This window comes from Chenopodium quinoa, unplaced genomic scaffold, assembly GCF_001683475.1.
Source record: "Chenopodium quinoa cultivar QQ74 unplaced genomic scaffold, ASM168347v1, whole genome shotgun sequence".
Lineage (NCBI taxonomy): Eukaryota > Viridiplantae > Streptophyta > Magnoliopsida > Caryophyllales > Amaranthaceae > Chenopodium > Chenopodium quinoa.
This window is the reverse complement of record NW_018742951.1, coordinates 7,532,775-7,550,559: the sequence shown is the minus strand read 5'-3', so window position 1 is coordinate 7,550,559 and position 17,785 is coordinate 7,532,775. Positions and strand designations below refer to the sequence as shown.

The window sequence follows — 17,785 nt, the reverse complement described above, 5'->3', positions numbered from 1 at the left end:
ATGTCATTTAATTAATAAAAAATTAGTCAAACTTATTAAAATCATGATAATTTTGAAAACTGACTATAAAACGTGGAATCACCTTTTTATTGTTTCATATTTTTTTTAATTTTTTGTTTTAAAAAATAAGAAAACTGTAAACAAAAAACGATACCATACAAGCTCTTAACTAGTATTTGTATTTTTTAAAAAAATAGGTTTACTTTAAAGTTTAAACCCTTATAAGACCCACCCTGACGCCCTGTCCCATAATTGGACGATCGTATAAAGATCCAGCCCATTTAATTATTAAACGGATCTAACCCATTAATAATTGTGGTGGGTCAGGGCTTTTAATAGGGCTCCACCAAGGCGTCCAACCCATTGAATTGCTCTCTCTCAGATCTCCATTGAAGCGCACTCAACGTTTTCCATTGAAGCGCAGTTGACGTTCTCCATTGAATCTAGTTCTTGTATCCCCCATTGAAGCAGCTTCAATTCTGAGGTAAGTTGTTTGTATTTGTTATCATCATTTCAATTTCACAATCTAATGGTTCGAAAATCTGAACTATTGGTTCTAAATTCTAAGATAGCCAAAAGAAAATTATGAGCCTAATTTGATTATTGAATCAAATATCCCTAAAATTATGAATCAGATATCCCTAAAATTATGAGATAATTGAATCAAATTTGGTTGCTAATGTATTGCACAACCCTTTGATGTTAGGATTCAACTATGAAATTAGAGCTCTTTTCCCTCCTGCCCTGCCTCAGTGTGTATTAGTTATGGCAATTTGGGTATGTTAATTTTCAGCTACAATATTGTTTTTAGATGTTGAAGATATTTTACTTTAAGCATTACATACTTACATTAGCATAAGTAAAGGAATAAAGATACTAATTTGAAATACTAATTTGAGGTGTTTAGGAAAAAGCTTATGCCTTTTGTGAATTTGTATGGGTTTAAAGTTGTTAGCTCAAGTGTTACTTGATTTGCTATGCCCTTAGCTTGTGTATTCGAGAGAAGGTGGGAGTGATTCAACTGATATAAAAGAGTTGCTTTGCAAAACATGTTTCTATCATATTCATTTGAATCATAACTATGAGATGTTTAAGGCATTTTGACAATGTTATCGACGAAGGGGTGTATAACAAGATTTCTTCTTTTCTCATTCCACCCACTGTTGTCTCAGTGTTTGATCTTTGAATCTGATTTTGGTTTATTAGTATATTTATTTTATTATTTAGTGCAATTATGTGTGAAGGGCACTCAAAGATTTATTTTTTTGTGCAAATATTATGTATTGCACTTTTTTTCCAGATCTTTGAAGGAGATTGTTGTTGAACTAACTGCGTCATGAGTAATGAAGGGGATGTCTCTACTAGTGGCAAGAAGAAACATAAGAAACGGAAGAATAGTGAGATTAGTGATTTAGGAGCAGAGGAGGGTAATGTAGAATTAGCTGATGAAAGCCGTCCCAAAAAGAAGCTGAAACAGAAGGTTTTGAGTGATTCAGGTGTAGACGTAGACTTTGGTGCAGATATGGATAAAAGTCTTAGGAAGAAGAAAAAGAAGGATGTGAATGGGATAGATGTAGACACACTATGGGATGATAATAAAAGTAAGGGAAAAATGAAGAAGGGTAAATCTGGAGACAGGAGAGAGGCTTCTAAGGTTTTAGAATCATCAGGTGAGGCTGTCAATGAGGAGAATTTAGAAGTTAGTAGATCAAAAAGGAGTAGAAAGAAGAAAAATGATAGAGATAATGTGGATCATAAAGAGAATAGTGGCATTGAGCTGGTGAAGGGAGGTGTGGCACACTCTGGAGAAGAAGGGCATGCTAAGAAGAAGAAGAAGAAGAAGAAGAAGAATCAAACAGATTTCAAAATGAAAAAGAAGTCGAATGATAATGTTGGTGATGCTAGTTTTGTAGAAAAACAGGCTCATAATGAGGTTATTGCGAACAAGAAGCAGAAAAATGTGAAGGACAGTTTGGGAGATAGATATTTGAGTGAAGATCATTTGGGAAATAGCCATGTGAATGCACACAAGAGTGTTGAGGACAGTCAACTTGGAGGCAATAGTAACAATGAGCAGGTGATTAGGAAAAAAAAAGAAGAAGAAATCAGAAAAATGCAAAGATACTGATTCTGCTGGTGCTTCAGAGATCATGGATACCGAAGGAAGTACTGGTCATACCAATTTGATTGTAAATCAGTTTGACAATGAGGTTATTGAAAACATCCAACCTGTAAAAGACAAAAAAAGAAAAAAGAAAAAGAAGGATACTTCAGGAGCAGTTAATTTGGATAAAGAACTTGAGATGAATACCCATTGTGCGTCAACCAACGGAAGACAGAAATTTAGGGATAGAGGCAATAAAAAGAGGAAGGAGAAATCTCGTGGGTGTTATACTGAGGTAGATGCAACTGATTGTATGCCTGAGATGAATAAAGCTGCTGAGCCTTCTGAATTATCCACCCATAAGAAATCAAAGAAAGTCCAATTTTCTGAAACTGTGGAAGTTTTCCCTCTTTCTGATGAATCGATCAAGGAGAAAAAGAAAATGGTTGAAGTTGGAAATGAGGAGAACAACAATGTTGAAAATGGGCTGGTACAAGGTAAACGATTTTCCAAAGAGGAGGATGAGATGGTCCGAAATGCTGTATATAAATACGTAGAGGATCACCAGCTGGGTGAAGAAGGTGTAGAAATGGTCATGAACTGTAGATTGCACCAAGAACTGAAAGGCTGTTGGAAAGAAATTGGAGAATCTTTGCCTTGGAGACCTTATTTAGCTGTCTATAGCCGAGCTCATGTACTTTTTGAACGAAGTGAGGATCGCAAGTGGACCCCAGAAGAGGTAGAACTAGTCAAGAAATTCTATGAAAAGCACGGACCAGATTGGAAAACATTGGGTGACGAACTCGGTAAACATCGGTTTCATGTTAAAGATGTATGGAGGAGGACCAGGTATCCCAATTTAAAAAAGGGGACCTGGTCCCAAGAAGAGTACCAGAACTTATTTAATCTTGTCAACATGGATTTGAGCATGAAAGTATTTACAGAAAAGAGATCAAAGCATGGTATGCTACGAGATAACATAGCTTGGGATGCAGTTAGTGATCAGCTTGCAACTCGAAGCAATTCTTTATGTTGCATGAAATGGTATGACTCATTAACATCTCCCATGGTAGCTGAAGGGAAGTGGGCTAATTCTGATGACTATAGAATGTTGATTGCACTCGTAGATCGTGATGATGCTTGTGAAGATGATGTGGATTGGGACAACCTTCTGGAACATAGATCTGGTGATATTTGCCGTAAGCGTTGGAATCAAATGGTACGCCATATTGGTGAGCATGGTAGGAAATCATTTATTGAGCAAGTTGAAATTCTTTCCCAGAGATACTGCCCAAATATTTTAGAAGCAAGAGAATCTTATGACAACAGACCTGCTGTTGATGCTTAATGCTATTTTTGTGTTGTAACTGGTTATTAATTGTAGAGACGATGTGATTTTCTACTTTATCTACTTATATTCTAGAGATTATACTCTTACATGATAGTAATTTATCTTTGTGGCCTATTTTTTCTTTTTTTTCTTTTTTTTTTTTGGCTGTAATTTATTGACCACATAATTTCCGTCTATAGCCTCTATAGTTTCTGAACTGAATGTTTTGCCCTGCTTTGAAGCAGATTCTTATATTTACTTGGTGTCCACTTCTATTGTTATTGTATATGTAATTTGTTATATCTTATATGAGTATGATTTTTTTGTTTGTGTAGTGAACTAGTGATTGTGCAAGTTATTGAATGCTCCTAACATATCATGATTTTAGTAAATTCACGGTAAGAAGGGAACTGTAATCAGAAAAGAAAGATGGAGCAAGAAAGGAAGAGTATGGTTTCTTATGATGTCATTTGCAGTTCATCATTCACATCTATAGTTCCTTGATGCTGAAAGCCTATATGTTTCTTGACAAAAATGTCAGAATTCGGCACCTTTATTTATTTAAGAATTATCTTAAAATAAAGTTAGTAAAATGTTGCTGTAATTTCTGTCTTATAGTTTTAATCTGTCAACTTAGTGACAAGTTTGTTTTATAAGAGCTATTTGTTTATAGATGTGATTTCTTCTCATTTTGTGTATGTGGGATTGGGTAGTGCTTTTGTTGATTTAGCTGTAGCCAAATATGGAGTAGTTTATTCATTGTCCTGTTTTAATTCAACACACTCAAATAGCTTGCAGACAAATCTTCTAAGAATCTACCTAATAGCATAATTATTAACCAAAACAGGAAAAGAGAGAAACAGGAAAATAGAGGAGCTTGTGACTTAGGGAAAACATGCCCTTCTTTGAATTCCGGTTGATTGGGGTTTTTCGTTTGTTTGCATTAACTTTCTATGACATGTATGCATTATGCCTTGAGCATCTGGATCTTCTTAGGTCGAATCTTATTGTCTGTTTTCTGTATTTTTGACCGGGTAGAAGTTCCTGTTAGTCATGTTTACTTTCGTTAACATGCATTGTTTCTTTATTGTTTTTTTTGTTGGTTACAATTATGTTTTTGAGTTAAATTTCTTGTTGCATGCCCGTCTTCTTCTTTCCTTCAATCTAAATTTGCGGTTCCTCTACCATCTTGTATGTTGTATACTTAGCTTTTCGTTTAGGCTATTAACGACTTTTCCTTGTTAGTTAATACTGCTTCTGTTCTGTATCTCCTATCAAGTTAATTTGTAGATGATATTTCTGACTTTTAATTCCTGATATGAGGGGAAAAAAAAACACTTAGTGCTTGTGTAGGATCCTTGCTGGCCTGGTGTTGATGCAGTCGTGAGACTCTGTGCAGCTGGTGGTGTGAAGGTACAACATTCTATGCAATATTTGTTTGTAGTAAAGTATTTTCTGTGAGCTTAAATGTAAGAAAAATTAAGTATATTGTGAGAGATCAGCAGAATCAATTCACTCGACTTTTTTTATAAGCAAGAGATGGGGAGAACCCGCAAAAGTTTCTACACATCGGGGGAACCCATCAGTTAATACATCCCTCTCCAATGTCCCCAACTGGAGAGCTAAAACAAGCAGCAAGATGGGTAACAGTTTTTGAGCTAGCTAAAAGGATTCCATATTCTATGAGAAATTGTGATGGTAAAATCACGGGTTTAGGGTTTTTGATAAAAAAAATGCCTAGAATTTTGCCTTTCTCATCCTAAGGGATTTAGATCATCAATTCACTATTTTTTCTTTTTATTTTATTTTTTATATAGTTTGATTGTTTTTCAGTTAATTTTTGATGAAAAATAGGTCATGGGTATGATCGAACAATTTGTCGTATATTAATGTTTAGCATAATATTGTTCATGTATATTACTTTCTTAGGATGTTGCTATTATTTAAGGTTTTGCTGATTTGAATGATGAAATATGCTGCTAACTAGCTCCTGATGATCATGAAAATTATGTTTTGAATTGTGCTATCTTGATAATTATCATCAATCAATCACGTTGATTGGCCCTATATCACTTAAATTTTTTAAATCTTTTTCTTTGATAATTTGAATGATCATTTTTGTGATTCGTTTTGGATTTTTGTGTTCACAATCGTTATGTGTTTGCTTTAATCGACTCTTTTGTGCAACAGACTTTATAGAATTAGCCTTGGATTTTAATTGATCTTGGACGCGATTTGGTTCGGGTGGTGCTGATAGTAAGCATTGAATTGAAGACTCCTCTGGTATGTTCTAGATATGTTGCAGAAGAGGTTAAATTATAGGCTCAGTGGTTATCGGGTGCCTTTCATTTCTAGAACTGCGAGGCCTGGTAGGGTAAATTCACTTCCTTTTGATTATCTGTTGTGTTGAGATTTTGTAATTTATATGAACTTGCTGAAGAGATGCCTGATTTGAGAAAAAGCTGTGGACAAAAAAATTGTGTGCATTTGATTTATTGGTTACTGTTGCCGGGAAATTACTTGAGGGAGAGAGTTTTCAGAATCTGCCAATCAAGAACGATCAGCTGGGCAGTGAACAAGATGTCGTTATGCAGGACAAGATGAAGGCAATCTGTGTCTGAAGATAAGCATTGTGGTAAAGGGAGCAATGAAGTTGATCCCTTAATTTGGATCTTGGATTAAAGGTACAGGACCAAGACTGCAATGTAAAGGAAAATTCTGGTCCACAGAATGAATGAATATGAATGATGACAAGAGTGATTTCTGTAGCTATTCCTGGAACACAGTAGGATTTGCTCCTGCTCACACCGATTCTTGTGTTTCGAAAGTGAGTGGACCTACGGAAGAACATGATGGCAAAAGAGAGATATTGTCTGGCCACAGGCTATTTTTCAATGGGAACACTACCTAGTACAATGAAACCTGCTAGGTTGCCTGCTCGTATAGGTGCTTGTAGAATAAGTAAGCTGTTGGCATCCAAGCATTTGATATTTAGCTCAAGGACTGATCATTCTGTTACTGGTAAACTATTGCTCGGTTGCTTGTTGTGTTATCTATTTTCTCTTTCATCGTTTGACTGCTTGAAGGCTGATGATGGTTTATTAATTTTGCAGGATTATGCTGCATTTACCACAACAAGAGGACTGGTTGTAAGTGCCAGAGATCTCAAAGGATCTATCCTGTTAAGAGGAAGTTCTATCACCCATTCACTATGGCTCTTTACTGAATTCTGATGGAGATTATGATTGTAAAGGTGTGTATGATTTTCTTGATAGGCCTATTGATCAAATCATCTGTGCTTTTAGTGCAGTCAGGCATAGAGTCCTGGCCTCTGGTATTTGTGTTGTTTATTATCCATAAATGTGTCAAATTGCTGCTAAATGTACAATTGTACATCCTGTTATATTTAACTCTCATACATAATGAATGATTTACAAATGAATTAAGGTTTGTTCTGCATTATTTATATTAAAGAACCTTGATCAGTTTTATAATTATCATAAACTTGTTGATTAACTCATAATAAACATGCATCAAAAGCGTTTTTACTAAAAAATGGCACTTACCCACGACTAGTTAAACAAAAAAAAAGTTACAGCGTACAAGACTACAAGATATAATGTTAAAGGTATGTTCGGTAACACAACTTCAACAACTAAAAAAAAAAAAAAAACCCTGAACCTGCATGACCATTCGGCTTATGTTGAGGAGCAGAACCAAACAACAAATTCCAGTACTATATTCAGTATTATTTGACAGCAGTAATATACATCAGTTATATACCTGTATGACAAGTATATTCACTTGTTTCCTAACTGTTCGTACCGTGAAGAATTCAGAATGATTTTCATTGGCGAACAAATTATTTATCAATGAAGTGATACAAAGGCAAGCAAATGACTTGAAATCTTAATGGAATCCAAGACCATCAAACATCACCAAGGAATTTCTTGACCATCCCAAGCAAAAAACTTTCCGTTATCATGAATCTTGGCACCATCGATGATGCTTAAGAGCTTATTCACAGAAAACTCTTTGGTGAATAGCTTGTCCTTTGGGACATTTCTCTGAAAAGGCTGAGATAAATCGGTATCAACTGTGCCAGGATGCAGCAAGAGGCAAATAATTGGATCCTTCTTACGAGCAAATTCCACTGAAGCTGTTTTTGTCACTGCAGATGCAAGAAGCAAGGGTATAAATACCATGAACAGAATAACCAATTGTTTAAAGGATCAAAAGACAAGACTGCACCATGGCACAGCCGTACAGGTAAGGTGCAAGTTTTCTGTCATATACTAATGCTAATTCCTTCCATCAAAATGATATGTACCTACATACATTGTTATGGAATGTCCAAAAAAATTATCATCTTTCTTAGAATTTACAGAGTAATAGAATATAAAAATTGTTATCCTAGTAAATGAGATTCCAATGCATACGTTAGTGAAGAACCCTTTGAATTATGAAATGATACTTGCCTACTAACAATTGTACCATTTTACAAGAAGCATGGGCAATTTTCACTATCAAGAGAACACAAAAAGGCAAGTTAAGCTTAATTTTGCACCTATTATACTAACTTAGGCCTCTTGCCATACACGGTAAGTCTATTTTAAAAAAAAATAAAATAATATATAACAAAAAAAAGTGATACTTTAAAGTAATTTCTTTAACATCAATAATATGAATCAATTTTATCATGGAGTATTACTTTTTAGCAAAATCTAATATTACTCCATTTATCAGATAATTAAAAAGGAGTCGGAACAGCACCAAGATGTGACACGTGTCACTCATGGTGTCTGTTTTAGTATTAAGTTATTAAATTGCCTAATAACTTTTTTTTTTTTTTTTATTTTATATTTACACATGTTCTAAATATAATTTTGGCTCATGTCACAGGATGTGACAAAGTTTTACACTGGCTGTCAGTGACAGAGTGGGACCATGGAGAGATTAAACGAGGGAGAGGGAGACCGAAAATGACTTGGTTGGAAGGAGTTAGGAAGGACATGAAGCATTTGGATTTTGCATGAGAATGAGGCATTTGATCGTAAGGGGAAGAAGAAGATTTTTGTGGATGACTATACGGAATAATCACTTTTAGTTCATGTAGCCGACCCCACTTATGGGATTAAGGCTGTGATTGATTGATTAACACATGTTTCAAATGAGCAAGTTAACGAAATTCTGTACAAACTTGCATGGAAATGAAGGATAACATGCATAGTGAAGAGCTGAAGATGATAAGAACTAGGTTTGATTTTAGTAAGGATAATGAGATAACTGAAAAAATTTCGATTATCCAAAGGGGAAAAAAAAAAAAAGCAATTTGCAAGAAATCAAGTCTTTCATAAAGGAACTAAGCTTATCAAAGAATGGTTTTGCTAGCTAAGAGAAGCTATAAATGAAGAAGTCAAGCTAGTCCATTAAGGAGAGGATCAGCTTAGCAAAAATATTCACTGAAGCCCTACCATAGGGTTGGGATGAGAGATAAGGGTGCCAAGAGGAATGTTGACATATGGTCGTCTTCTCACATCCATAACATTTGTAAATCTTTAACAAGCAAAATGTACTCCGAATTTAATTGATCTATAGCATGAAACAGAAAAACCATGATCTCGTTTTTTGGGAGTCATTACAGTCAACAATTTTGCAGCAGAGTTAAGCTTTGGCTGGGAATCAGATGTGAATTTATCACTGTTATAGCAATGGTGAGATGGATGAAACAAATTGTATCACTGTTATAGCAATGGTGAGATGGATCAAACAAATTGTATCACTGTTATAGCAATGGTGAGATGGATCCAACAAAATCTGATAAATTACCAGATTCAGAAGACAAGCTTATGCTGCTTACTATGCCGGCTGTTATGTATTACATCTGGTTGGCAAGGAGTGATGGTTTAATACTTGAGTGGTTTATTTGTTGTACATAGTTTGTCTCAAGCGATTGTACCATTTTGTTGGTAGAACTTTTTACCACTATGCGATCCTGCCTAGGAAGTTTGTCCATACTTAAAAGTTCTTAAGTTGTAATTGTCAAAATTGGAAAGAAATATAATACTTCCTCCGTTCTTTTTTTATTGCATCATAGGAGATTTCACGCTTGCCAATGCATTACTTTAGCTATTAATATCTTTAATTATACCTTTGTAAAAATTATAAAAAATTGATATTTGGAAAGTAGATTTCGAGATGAATTTAACTAGATCCCACATGACTATGTTTTTCATTACGAATAAATCACAAAAGATGGTCAAAAAAGATTATGTGAATAGTGTAAAAGTCTTAGTGATGCGATAAAAAAAGAACGGTGGAAGTATATATTACAGTTGCCTACAAAAAAAAAAAAAAAAAAAAAAAAAAAAAATTCGCTTTTAATTGATTAACAAGGACAAATGAGAAATATTTAAACCCAAGTTACTTGAACACATTTTTCCTCTCTATGAGATTTCTGATCCAATTCTTTTTCCCTAGTATTCTAGCAGGCAACTTTGGCTTACAATAATATTCATGTAACAGTTTTAAAAATTTTATATATAATGTACTTCCTCCGTTCTTTATCACTAAACCCGCTTTGACTTTTACACTATTCACCTCCCCTCATTTGACTGTCTTTTGTGAATAATATGTAAGGAAAAACATATTCATGTGGGATCTTTTTAAATTTGTCTCAATAAGTACTATCATAATATATAACTTTTATAATTTTTACTTATGGAGAATTAAAGTTATTGACCGTTAAAGTTTTACATTGGCAAGCGTGATAAAAACAATAGGTCAAGTAAAAAAGAACAAAGGAGTATATACAAACACCTTCATAATTTTAACTGTATGTGTATATGTTTCTGAAAATCAACCAAATGCAGTCATAAGCTTTTATAAAGTACTCGTATAATAATCTTACACTGATTCAATGCTGTCTTTGAAGCTCGATATGAATGCCATCCACCTAGATTATTGTCACCAATAGATCCAACTCTTGCACTCAAATTTGCCACAACAGCAGCATCCCTCATAGTCCCTATTTTCCCTCCCGATTTAAGCAGGGGCCACATGTGCTGAGAAAAAATGGAATTGAAACAATTACTATATAAGTTCAGCCACACAAATTATTTAACAAACATCGAAGATAATTTTCTTAAACAATTGCTCGTTTAATACTACTGAATGAATTACTCTTGTCAAAAGATAACCACAAAATAGAGTGTGACATCAATTCAACAGATATTACAAGCAAAACATGTGTGTTTGATTGAAATTAAACATATGCTACCTTGGTAACATTGTATAAAGTTGAAAAAATCTTGCATTGCTGGCTTGCTATTGTTTGCAATAACTAAGCTCAGATGATAGGCAGTATTGAATACAAGTATACAAAAATTTAGTATACCTTCATCATTAGCAGAGGACCCACTGCATTAACTTCATATGCAAGCAGTAAGGCATGTTTCTGTACTTTAGTCAATGTCGTTTCTACGTTGGAAATGAAACCAGTGAAGGATCAGCTTTTTGTTCATGCATGTTTAAAACTTTCTACATCAACATTGCAAATTTGAAATTCATGAAAAAGAATACCTGGTTGTAACAAATTGGGTATAGACAGAATTCCAGATGTATTGAGAAGAAGATTCAGATAACCATATGTTTCACTCACAGAAGTTGCTGCAGCCTGAAAGATATATCCAAAAAGTATATTTTCTTTTCAGTCTTCATCAGCCATACATGTCATTGTCACCAATTCGACAGAAAAAATAACCATATAAACCTTCCGAAGGGAAAGAAGGCTTATTATATCAGGTAGGATTTACACAATGATGTCCATCCAACATAAGTAGGAGAATAAATGGCTGAAATGGAGTTCTAGCTTTAAGTCCATCTATTATTGTCAAAATAAACCATATCTGATGCAATGATTTTCTAATTTAGTACATTTAATAGAAGGAAGCAAATGACCGACACCTAAGAATACAAAATCAAACAAAATACTGGGAGTTTTCTCCAATTACAGGCAGCTTGGGCCATTTACAATCATTGACAAAACCTTGGAACCATGATAAAATACAGCACAAAGTTGACCAGTTTCAACACAGCTATCAAGATGTATAAAATGCTATCAAGATAGCTGTTGTTGAAAGTAAAAAGGGAACCTTATGTGATGTTGGCTGCAGAAAGTGGGCAAGTTTGTGTTGTATTTGTCATAGAGCCAAGATTGTATCAATGGTTGTCGATGTCCCAAAGCGTTTAGGTCATTGGAGGAATTTTTTTTTTTTTTAATATATATAAAAGTTCCCAAAACTTGATACTCCATAATAATGAACCAAGTAATTTTTCCTTGTGGAAAAAAGAGCTCAAAAGTAGATAGGTAAACTAATGCTGACGCCCATTGGGACTTCGGAAATACTATTAAATAAGCTGGTGTCCCAAACCTCAATGGTGTTTTCATCTATCACATCAACTTTCAGAAGTTTAAGTCGATCAGAGTATTGATTTTTCAGCTCCTGCAGCCCAGTAGATTGATCAGGATTTCGACATGTAGCAAGAACATGCCCTTTCTGGTCCCTACCCAGAAGCTGTTTTACCTGTAAAGTCAATCATCGGGTCAGTACAGTGATGCAATACAAAGTGATTATTCAAATCCATCATACTACAGGGGATTCCACAAGCTAAGATTTTTAGTTAGACAGACAAAATACACAAATAGCAATTCAAATGGTAACACTGCAATATTACCAGCAAATATGAGTCAGAGGGAACACAATTCAGAATTTGGAATGAATTTCTTTAAGATAATAATGGGAACAGCCTCATAATCAAAATACTTGAGTTTGTAGTCTGTGATAAAAACAATCATAATTCGTCACACAGTTGTTCCATTATAGGAGAAATGAGAGTGAACCACTCTAAATTATATTCTTTTTTTGTTTTTCACGTTGATTTTGTGTTAAGACTACCTTGCTTTCTTCACCAAAAATTAGCTCGTATAAAAAATGGCTCAACAAATATTAGCTCAGATGATAATGGCATCTAAGAAGTTTGATATCTTTAGGGCGCAAGATATCAGGACATATCTATGTGGGGTGAAAGACTGAAAGTAGCCTGGTGATCTTTATCATTCTAATTGCACTAGTATCTCGCTCAACTGCTTTCTCTCAGATAAGAAGACATTCATTTTTAGTTCCCAAGAGAGATTTCCCTTAGAGGTTCCCCTGCTTCAGTCACATTGTCTTCTCACATCAGGATATTGTTATGTATGTGCAGTGTTTTACAGAAAACAGCGAAGAAAATCTCAAATTATTCAGAATTTAGGGAGACAAGAGAAGGCTTGATAAATATGAATGTACATCTGCTGTAACATGATTATAAAGGAACGCATAGACATGTAGTTATGCGGACTTCATATACTCTCATTACCTGGAATTGCATAGCAAATCAGCTAGGATACCTCATGCACAGTTGGCCAATAATGATAGCGTGTTGAGCTCATGCTCATCATATTAGCACTGCTACTCAGAAAATTCTAAATTCCCTCCATTAGCGCTCCCCCCCCCCCCCCCACACACACACACACCCACTGACATTGATGATTGAAACTACTGTATATCGTGATGTGTATGCAAGTAACACATTGAAATTGATAACTGAACCTCATCAGCTTTGACACTATTGCATCACTAATTTAAAAGGTTAAAAATATGGTACTAACATAAGTTACATAATTACTTATCTAAGCAACTATCCAAAGTATGATTAAACAATTTGTTATCAAATTACCCTGTTTTTGCCATCAAAGTCAAATATAAAATTAATTAAAATCACAAATAGTAGTATCTATTTTCATTTAATTTTTTTCATATATATATATATATATATATATATATATATATATATATATATATATATATATATATATATATATATATATATTATTAAAAAAAATAAAATAAATAAATAAATAAAAAAATCCCTGCTCAAGGTCTTCAGTATCATTCAGCAATTATACAAATCTATTAACTATTACTAAAACAAAAAAATGCTGACATCATCCTCTCCTCAAACTGTATACTTGTCGCTCTCTCATAAAAAAATTTCCCGCCTAATGCACTTATGATGTCATATTTATTTTTGTTTTTTTTTTTAGAAATTAGTTATTTTTAATTATTTTTATTTCAATCTTTGACTGTGTCAATAAATAAATAAATAATTTTTTTTGGTTGGAATAAATAAAATTGATATTGAGCTAAAACATTTTAGGTAACTACAAAAAAAATTTAAATTTTTTTTTAAGGTTTTACTATTATTTTGTGTGTAAACTTAGGATTGTGCAAGCAACCTAGTTATGAAGTCATGTAATAATAATATGGATGTTTGTTATACAAAAATGAACTAATGTTGTCGTTAAATGTTACCATTGTTTCGGTATTTTCAAGGTGTTTCAATTTTTTTTTTTTTTTTTTTTTACATCGCTTCAATTTATCTAAGTTACATGTATTTTTAATTTGTATTTCGAACTCTTAGATATATAAATTCGTATGCATATGGTTTGATTAGATCAAATTGGCTTTCATTTTTATATTTTGTTACTTAGTAATTTATGATGAAAGATATGTTTTTATGATCTAATTTATAAGTATGTACGGGAAAATAATAAATAGAAACAATTTATTTCATTCTAATAATTTTTTCAATTCGTGCATCGAACAGGTCTAATCTAGTAATGGATTAAAATATGTTGTTACCCCAAAGGGATCCTGTCAAAGATTGAGAAAGGGATGCGTAGAATTGTAACTATATGATGACATTGTGGCCAGACGAACTCTGACAGGGATTTACAACTTCACTATAACAGTATAACTTTCGATATCCCTTCTTTATTTGTTATTAGTATGCATTCCTTCAACTCAGTTATTTTCCCATGATCCACTTATTACACATGGTATAGCTGGTTGCAACAATGGTTGACTTCACACAGGATTTGATCTGTTGACAAATTATGTTCTAAAATGGTATGTCTCCCTCAACAAATTTAGATTGTTCATCAAACACGTGTTCTTCCATAAATAAAATTATATTTACCATTGCAATAACAAGAATTGGTCATTACTGGATTAACTAAGACATAAAACTCTGCTTGAAAAATAACACCATCATTCTCTTTTGCTAGATACTCAACTTCCAAATTTGTAAATGTATGACCTCTTGTGTACAACAATGAATATTTAACATTTATTTTGGACTAGAAAACAGTTATAGCTTTCATACTATCTTCTTATTTTCTTCATTTTCATAGCTTGGCACCTCTAACTCACATATATGCAAATAATGCAAGAGAATAACAAATTGTTGCATAGAGCTTAGATCTTTCATGTACCCCAAAATGATCACTGCAGACACATCAAGTTGCTCTTGATGTTGAACAAGATCAAGAGAAATCTTAGAAGATTAAAGAATATCTTAAAATCAACACCACCAAATGACTAATTAGAGCAAAAGAAACCAATCCTGATTGAGGCTTCACTGTCCTAAATGTATCAGATTCTAGATTTCTAGGGACATAACTTACACCAGCTTCACTCACTATGCTATGGTTCTTTGGAATTTGCTTTGGCCATAACCAAAGTAATGCAAGGATTACATTAATTCACTTTAATGGAAATCTAATTAATATATTCAAGGAGGGGTGTTGGCTACAGAATAGTTCTAGATCATTTCTGAATTATCAAAGATTCAGAATGGTAATAATACATCAAATATTTCATAAGGCAAAAAGAATATCTATCCTAACACATGCAAGAATAAGATGGCACAGCAGCAGCAGCAGCATCAATACGTGAAAACATGTTATTTAGATAAGTTTCCAAACTCACCAAGTCTTAACACCTCCTCCTCCCCCCCAACCCCCCCCCCCCCCCCACTCTCTCCCTCGCTAACATAACTGCCCTAAGCTAAGATAGATTTGAATGTGTGTCCTTCGCTGCCAACTGAAGCACATAGATTGCTCCACATGAAGCTTGTCAGCTTGTTAGGACTCGCAAGTGAACCAAATCCAGCATCAATCTTTCTCACATCCCAATACCCATATTGTGACCAATTCACCAATCAAAGTAAATGAGTGCCAAGTAACTCCAGAAAGCAAACAAAAACCCAAGGTACAGTCCTAGAAATCAAAATTGAACCAAACCAACTCCCAGACAATCCATGAAACAAAAACTCGTCAAATCGAGAATGTGTCACTTGCATACATATCACTCTTTTGTGATTCTAAGAGGTTGTATTAAACACTCATTATATATGTAATACTTATGGGGGAATTACTTCATTCTTTAAATCTACCAATAACCACAAGAATATCCTTAACACTGATTTGAACCATGTATATTGTTTAATATTAATTTATTATGAGTATAAAAAATAAAAAATCAGCACTAACCCACATTGTCATTGGGAAATCACTTAAAACTTTCACATAGTATTCAACAAATAGTACTACTTCCTCGGTTCTTTTTTACTTGACTTGTTTCTTTTATCACGCTTGCCAATGCAAAACTTTAACGATCAATAACTTTAATTCCCCACAAGTAAATATTGTAAAAGTTATATATTATGTAGTACTTATTGTGACGAATTCAAAAAGATCTCACGTGAATATGTTTTTTTCTTATATATTATTCACAAAAGACAGTCAAAGGAGAGGTGGTGTATATTGTAAAAGTCAAAGCGGGTCAACTAAAAAAGAACTTAACCGTTTTTTTTGCCAATGCATACCAAGATAGAATTTGATCACGATCAGCGGGCGGTCCATAACTGCCCCCAACGAAGCAACGACATCCACATAACTTAATAAATTAAACAAATTGAAGAACTCTTAGAGCTCCTGAATTTTACCCATTTAGAGTCAAGAAAATTCCAAAACTTGCATTTATATGTCGTAGTATATGAAACTTTAAAAATAAATAAATTAATAAATAAATAAATAAATAAATAAATAAATAAATAAATAAAATTAAAGAGATTATAAATAAAATGAGGAAAAATGGAAAATTACATACAAATTCAAGGCCAATGCCTCTTGAAGCTCCTTGAACCAATGATACCGATGCTTCTCGATTGAACGAAGAGGAGCAAAATGGCCTCTGTATAAATCGGCACCTTCTTGTAAAAATCAAATTAAATTGCATCAGTTTCATCATATTACAAACCCTTTTTGTTTTTATTCACAATTCAAGCTTCCAACAGACCAATTTCTGCCTTCAATGTATTAATTTTCTTTTTTCCAAATTTTGAATTTTTGCATGAATGTGGGTGAAATCAGAAATACCCAGATGAATATTCAGAGTTTAGATAAGGTGGGTGGGTTATTATTGTTATTATGGTGATGAAACAATGCAAATTAATAACAGAGGAAATGGAGTGAGAATGTGAGATGTTGTAAATGTGAAAGGACTTAAAAGAGCGTTAACGAGATTAAAATCCCGTACAAGATTTTAAAATATTTTTTACAATAATATTACAAAATATGAGATATATAAAAGATATACAGAAATATTTAATTTAGGTATATATGAAATATGATTTTCAACCTGACAAGAAGATATCATAAAGTATGGTTTACTTAAAGATTTTGCCAAAAAAAAAAAAAAAGGTAATGTGGACCCCATTACAAGTGAAAGCTTATAGAATACTAAGTTTTTATTCAAGTATTACTGAGAATGTATTTAGTATTACTGAATATACTCCGTACAATTTTATTGTTTGACCACTCAATGAGGAACACACTATAATACCACTAGAAGCTTATATAACACCAATGATAGTGTATTTAGTACCACTACAAGCATATATAATACCACTCGATATATACAATGGTATTATTTGATCACCCAATGATACTACATGAAATTTTGCTCAATTTAAAGCGAAATGACTGCAGTGTGCTCCTCATTATGTATTTGTAAATGCCTTCCTAACCTCCCTTTGGAATCCCTCAATGCAAATTAAGTGGTTATTTTCGTAGTGAAATTGCTCAATGTAGCACTATTTATAAGTTAAATCATTAATGATGCGTGGATGATCAATTATTTTAATTTGTTAAAGTTTTAAGGGAAGAAAGTGAATATCTGAAATTACTAGGGTGGCTAACGTGTGCGATGCGCGCACATAGTTAGCCATGTCCGAGAATTTCTTTCAGTTTGGTTTTATGTCACAATATTATTAGTTTGTAACATTAATGAGGGGAAATGGTAAACAAAAAAGTTTTGGGTATCAATTTCTACAAACTATTCTTAAGAGTTCAATTAAAAAAAAAAAAGGTCAAATAACATTAATGTGGGCAAATAAGTAGATATTGT

The 17,785-nt window shown here is 33.4% G+C and overlaps 3 protein-coding genes across 4 annotated transcripts; 2 read left to right on the top strand and 1 right to left on the bottom strand.

Annotated features, from left to right (window-relative positions):
* Positions 1-338: 338 nt before the first annotated feature.
* Positions 339-6,876, top strand: LOC110728609 (cyclin-D-binding Myb-like transcription factor 1). Of its 2 annotated transcripts, XM_021908251.1 has the most exons (4): positions 339-484; positions 1,301-4,847; positions 5,625-6,455; positions 6,548-6,876. In XM_021908251.1, the coding sequence occupies exon 2, from the start codon at positions 2,151-2,153 to the stop codon at positions 3,450-3,452; it is 1,302 nt and encodes a 433-aa protein (XP_021763943.1). In that variant the 5' UTR covers positions 339-484; positions 1,301-2,150; the 3' UTR covers positions 3,453-4,847; positions 5,625-6,455; positions 6,548-6,876. The 2 variants fall into 2 exon arrangements, with proteins under 2 accessions (XP_021763943.1, XP_021763942.1); XM_021908250.1 differs by having other exon boundaries at positions 1,301-6,455.
* On the top strand, positions 1,337-2,128 carry LOC110728669 (RNA polymerase-associated protein CTR9 homolog). The gene has a single exon (XM_021908313.1). The coding sequence runs from the start codon at positions 1,337-1,339 to the stop codon at positions 2,126-2,128; it is 792 nt and encodes a 263-aa protein (XP_021764005.1).
* A 93-nt stretch (positions 6,877-6,969) lies between the features above and the next one.
* On the bottom strand, positions 6,970-16,922 carry LOC110728610 (C-factor-like). Its single transcript, XM_021908252.1, has 6 exons — positions 16,487-16,922; positions 11,867-12,019; positions 11,016-11,109; positions 10,831-10,913; positions 10,345-10,498; positions 6,970-7,605 (listed from the first exon to the last, which is right to left on the bottom strand). Exons 1-6 carry the CDS (start codon positions 16,625-16,627, stop codon positions 7,370-7,372), a joined length of 861 nt encoding a protein of 286 aa, XP_021763944.1. The 5' UTR covers positions 16,628-16,922; the 3' UTR covers positions 6,970-7,369.
* Positions 16,923-17,785: the final 863 nt, after the last annotated feature.

Coding starts and splice junctions, on each gene's coding strand:
- LOC110728610 (XM_021908252.1), bottom strand. CDS start 16,627: ATGATGAAACTGATGCAATTTAATTTGATTTTTACAAGAAGGTGCCGA. Junction 12,020..16,486: donor GAGGCATTGGCCTTGAATTT/GTATGTAATTTT, acceptor TTGACTTTACAG/GTAAAACAGCTTCTGGGTAG. Junction 10,914..11,015: donor ACCCAATTTGTTACAACCAG/GTATTCTTTTTC, acceptor TTTCCAACGTAG/AAACGACATTGACTAAAGTA.
- LOC110728609 (XM_021908251.1), top strand. CDS start 2,151: ATGGATACCGAAGGAAGTACTGGTCATACCAATTTGATTGTAAATCAG.
- LOC110728669 (XM_021908313.1), top strand. CDS start 1,337: ATGAGTAATGAAGGGGATGTCTCTACTAGTGGCAAGAAGAAACATAAG.